The sequence below is a fragment of the Rhizoctonia solani genome, chromosome 3 (genome assembly GCF_016906535.1).
Source record: "Rhizoctonia solani chromosome 3, complete sequence".
In the NCBI taxonomy this organism is placed as follows: Eukaryota; Fungi; Basidiomycota; class Agaricomycetes; order Cantharellales; family Ceratobasidiaceae; genus Rhizoctonia; species Rhizoctonia solani.
The window spans coordinates 71,641-77,433 of NC_057372.1; the positions used below are offsets into that span (position 1 = coordinate 71,641).

Consider the following 5,793-nt stretch of genomic DNA (forward strand, 5'->3'; position numbering starts at 1 on the left):
GCAGCCACGTGACTACGCAACCGTGTCCTTGTGGGTCTCAATCAAAATTAACTAAGTCCCTCAATCAAATTTGACCAAACCTCTCTCCGCTTGCGCCTAGGCCTCATCCCTCATGTCTGCTATTGCTTGGCGCTTTCCTGGCAGCGGCGTCCTAGTCTATTGTGCTCACTGCAAAATGTTTATTAATTCTAACACTCAAAATAAACATATGAAGGACTGGCGGCCCAACTTGGATTTGGATGTACAAACATTTAACATTGTGCTCTGAGAATTAAGTACTGATAGTTTTTAGGACAAAGACTCAGGAAGAAACAATGATATCAACATAAATGACGATTCACTGCCAGGGGACTTGCAGACGGGAGAACAAGGAAATGAGGATGCAAACATGACAGGCGCGCCCAGTGAGCATCATTTGAAGCTATTATTTAATATATTTCTACTAAAGAACTGCTTACATGTACCTCAGATTCTCAGACTAAAAGTAATGATAACAATATTGCTCATCAACTAGCGGGTCAGGAGTTTTGCATGGAAGGTATGTCCCCATAGTTGCTATCAAAATCTGAATATATGCTAATAAAATTACTATAGAATATCCACAGATCAATGAGACAATTGGCTATAATACATACAACCCCAAAGGCAATACATTGGACAATGATGACTGTTTGCACTACTCTTGCGGCAGCTGGTACTGGGTTGCCACACCCCTCCCTTCTCCACCGTTGCCTCCACCCAAGCATGAGAGCGGTCTCTCAGAGCCTGACAATGATGGATTCCAGAACGTTGACGCCAAGGACTATTGGGAATACAAACAATGGTACGCGGAGGATAACATATATGAAGACTCAGAGATGCGTAAGCACTTTTATACAAATGAATTTATCCATTGTTACTCACAATTTTGCTAAGTTGCCAAGACACTGACCAATGAGGAGGTTGATAGCATCATCATGCTAGCAATCCAACAGTTTGGAAGTGTTACACAGAACAACTATGAACAAATTTGATATTCTTACCAACATAAGCTTCAACTCATGAGTACCCAACGCTTGAGGACATGTATTGCCGCTCTCTCCAGCGTTGAACCAGAGAACATTGACTGCTGTCTCAACGTATGTCATGCATTCACTGGACAGTACGCCAAAGAGGATGTCTGTTCAAAATGCAACAAACCCCGTTACAACTACAAGGGTTGACCTCGAAAGACCTTTCAGTACCTCCCTGCCACCCCACGCTTCCGCGCATATTTCAACAACCCCGACTTCATTCGGAAAATGCTTTATCAATTTAATTTTGTTCTGTTGTAGACACAATCGATACCAGGGAATTTATTCCCATTTTCTCGAATTTAAACGAAGACAAATGGACAACCTTTTCAATCACGTGACTTCGGCGCTTATATCATACGCTAAGCGCCAAGCCACGTCCCCTCCCGCACTTACCTCAGCACACGTAGCCACCTCCACCTAATGACATCACCATGACACGTCAGTGACACGTATGCATGAGTAAGGCCAACTGCGGAGCGGGGTTCTTATTTGATACAGTATTTGATATAGTACATTTGTAATTAGCTAACCTGTAGAATATATAAGGAGGCCAACCAACCATGGTAACACCCAGGTTGATTACCTCTCGTCACATCCCACCACTGTACGAGGGCCTTAAGCCCAGTAACCTACTTAGTCACTCAGTGTACACCGCCTTAAGCGGCCTCCTTGTTGTAGTTACATAGCTGGTCATTGCCCTTACGGCCTTGGTCACTGTAGTATAGCCGGTTGTTGTCGTAGGATAGCTTGTTGCCGCCTTACGCGGTTTCTCACTTAGATACATCCGGCCGCAAGCGCCCCCCTCCTTGACGTCCATACAGACGTCTAGGACACTAGGTAATTGACCTTACGTTGGTTGCAAACCGTTCTGCACCCAGCCACTTAGATCCAACAAACAAGAGAGCCTCCTGTACTAGTACAAGGGAAATCAGGTGATCAGACTTGCCTTTTGCTGTTAATAATCAAACCAGCGTTGGTCCCACCTAGTACCAAATTACTACAAGGCAGACAGGTCTTAATTGTCCGCATACCCCCGGTCACTGCACCCTCTACCTGCAACCTTAGACAGTCAATCCACCCGCTTGCAGAAAACCTGCTCCACATCACGCCCGCTCACGGCTGCTGATTGGTTGAAAGGACTGTCCAACGCTAGGTTGGTTGAGACAAAGGTTTAGCGTTTGAGTAGTAAAGCAACCCATAAGTCCTGTTATTGTTAAGAGTTGTGTAAGTACAGGAGTAAGAAAGAATTACTATATACAAAATGTATATGGGAGTAACTTAGAACTAGTATTAAGAATCAGAATATAGGCACAGAATATATGCACAATATAGGCTAGGTTATCAGGAATAACAACTCCTAACAAATAGTCTAGCAACTATGAAGTGCAGGTGGTTGGTTACGTATAGTACCTTAGACTAATGTTACTTAAGCCTAATTGACTAAGGGTATGTATACTTAAGGTCTCTAGGATAGTACCTTAAGTAAGAGGGTTACCTGACTAATGTACAGGATTTATAGGATTTGCCTAATAAGTATAGGACTTATATATGCTTAAGTAAGACTTAAGACTTATGGGGTTTACCTAAAATATATCTAGGATTTATGACATATTGTAGATAAAGCTATCTACAATATAAGGGGTATGGTGGATTGAAACACTATCACTCAATCACAACAATCCTTACAGTATTGTTGCACTATACTCAATGTTGAACTCAACAACTGTGACAGTCAAGGGGCACAGGGTTGCAGTAAGTACACTAATAGGTTACCCTGTGTCTGTTGGGACTGGCCTATGGTCTTAGTGCGCCAAATAACCTCCTATGCTATTTACAGTGAGTCAATCACTAAAGTAAATGTGCAGATAAGCTGTTAAAGGCTTGTGTGTATATGTCAATATATAAGAGTGGATAAATGGATGCATTAGAAGCGTCTTCACAGGGTCCTTTTATACCCTGAGAAGGCGCACAAACAAGTATATACATGATTGATACCAAGAGGGGGTACAGGAGGTATATGTGGCAACTGAAACACTTGAGGGAGCCAATACTTTGGTACATAGTAAACAAACAACAGATCCTAATATTTGCCCCAAGGCAATGTTTGCCCCAAGGCAGTATTTACCTGTGTGGGTCCTTAGATGTCCCAAGGCTAAGTGTTTCATCCTTGGAGTAAACAGTCCCAAAGGTAGGATACCTCTGCATTGGGTACTTACAGTAAATGGGGCATAACTCAGCCAAATGTTGTCCGTTTTGGGAGTTTGACCCAGCGTTCTGGAGCGCACAAACATGCGCACCTAAGCGCAAGCGATTCGGCAGTGTGGGATGCCCGGGTGATGGAGAAAAGGCGCATTTAGTGCGTCGGCGCTTAAGGGCTGATTAAGCGCCGGAGCACTTGCCTATGCGACAGGGGGGACCCTGAATATTTCTGTGTGTAGCCACAAGATAGAATCTTGAATAATAAATACTACAAACAAGAGAAATATTACTTGTTACTGTTTATCTACTCAGCTGAATTTATATATATTTAAATGAGTGAGAAAACAGCATATATGCAAAAGGCATCGCATATTAAGGGTATTCCTGAGGTTTGTAGGTTTTGTAAAGGTCACTATTGGATAGAGGGACCTTGAAAACCTTAGTTCGCATCTTTATCTCATTTATTTACTGTGAGATTACTAGTGTAATTAATAAAATAAGTACAGATTAAAGAAGAAATGTCATATCCATAACACCATCCCTACCATGATCTAAGGAAGTACTGATCAAACTGAAGGAAAGGGTGCTTAACCATATGTCTGTATGCTAGAGGTGAAGATCAATCCTCTCAAGTAGTCTTGAAGCAAGAGTTGACTGATAGTGTCATAAACAAAGGAAAATAGAACTAGCTGGAATTGAACCAGCTTGACCACTAAGCCATAGAGCCCTATTATTCCTCTGCTGACAACCCATGATTACACCTGCTACCCCCCAAATTTGGGCTTGGGCCAGCATGCAACCACTTGTACTGGTCATGTGACCATGTCCAGGACAGATAGGTAAGAAAGACTTCTTCCTTATATAGGAAAAGTTGTTGATCATTGAGTGTAAGTAGATGTGTCAATAGGTAAGTTTAGCTGGAATTGAACCAAGCTCTCCCCTCTCCAAGAACCTTATTATTCCTATGACCTAGATAGAGGGGGGACCCCAAACCCCCTCAGAAAGAGTACAAAGTAGTACTTGATGTTGTAAGACTCAGTCCCTTCTGAATAAATAGTATGATCTTGACCTATGCTGACTTGGGAAAGGTATGATTACTAGTTAGATACACAGTTGATTAAGCAAGGATAAGGGGATAGAAGCTGGACCAAAAGCATTCCATTGCCTGAAGGAGACCTTAATGTTCTGACATCATGATAGAGAGAGTTCATGATATCAAATGTGTACTCATGTTTACACACAATGGTCATATGATCACCAATAAATGGTCACAAGTTCACACATTAAGGGAGCATGCCTCCCTGGACCTATCTAAGTTTTTGGGTTCAAAGACAGGGGGAAAAACAAGCTGGTTTTTAAGCAGCTGTCCCCATCCCTTTACATACCTGGGCTTCACTTGGGTCTATATACATATTTCAAATTGCAACACAGCCTCAAGAAGCAGGATGAGTCAAAGAAGCATCAGGGTCTTCTTTGATTTGCCAATCAGAAAGCAGTAAAAGGACCAGTGAAAAGAAGTTCCAGTGCAGAAGAATGTTACACCCCTGAGATTTATACCATTAGAATTGGACAATTTTTCTGTTATTTTCAGTATTTTTTACGGACTTGATATCTTTTGTTTTTTAATCTCATGATCTCAGCGTAATAAGCGCTGAGATGCCACGCCAAGATGCTGTGCCAAGGGCGCTTAGGAGAAATCCACGCTTCTGCGCAGCCCACAGCATTCTTCTTAATTCATATGTACACTTCTTTTCTCACATGCACAGACCATGTAGATAGTGCCCCTTTGATTATATATACAGCAGGAAAATTGCTTGGAGATCCCAAGTCAATTTTACCTTGTCTCATACTCATTGAGGAGGATACCCCCCAGCCAGCTAAGTAGCCAGCCCCAGTAGTCAGATATTAACCCCTTTGTCACACTCACCACACCTCTTAGGCCTAAGGCCCCCTTGTCAACAAAGTTAGCACAGTAGACGCCACTGTAAGCGGTTAGCCAGTAGTTAGTCTAGATACCATAGAGTAGTCAGCCTTACATTGTATTAGTTACAGCCTTAAGCACCCAACCCACTAGTGTGTACCCACCTTACAGTGGTGTACAACAAAGAAGCTATATTTGGAAGAAGTTGGAAGAAAAGAAGCTCCAGAACCTTCTAGAAGGATGAGTCATCCACATGGTGTGCACAGCCACACTCAAATGATGACTCATCCAAATTTCCTTTTATGGTAATCCTATTCCCCAATCCAGCCCAGAATAGCTGGTCACCTGCACAGCCACAATCACATGACAGTGGCAATACCATGACAAATGGGACATGATTTGAGATGGCATATATGGTCATGTGGTGTGGCTGTGCCAATTCAAAATCATGACTAATCCATATGTGTCAGCACCAATTACATAATCATCAATTACATAATCTGTGATGACTAAGCATGGTTGCTTTGTCATGGTTGATTTGTAATCTTCCCAAAAGGGAAGGGGGGCTTCCTTATTTGGTAACTCCTTGTTCAATACCTTCTTGACATAGGTATTTCC

General features: G+C 42.4%; 1 protein-coding gene across 1 annotated transcript; it reads left to right on the top strand.

Annotated features, from left to right (window-relative positions):
• Positions 1-208: 208 nt before the first annotated feature.
• RhiXN_02432 (Transposase family Tnp2 protein) lies at positions 209-1,013 on the top strand (the record flags this gene model as incomplete). The annotated part of the gene is made up of 5 exons (XM_043322251.1): positions 209-241; positions 293-404; positions 470-538; positions 595-861; positions 916-1,013. 5 exons carry the CDS (start codon positions 209-211, stop codon positions 1,011-1,013), a joined length of 579 nt encoding a protein of 192 aa, XP_043177747.1.
• Positions 1,014-5,793: the final 4,780 nt, after the last annotated feature.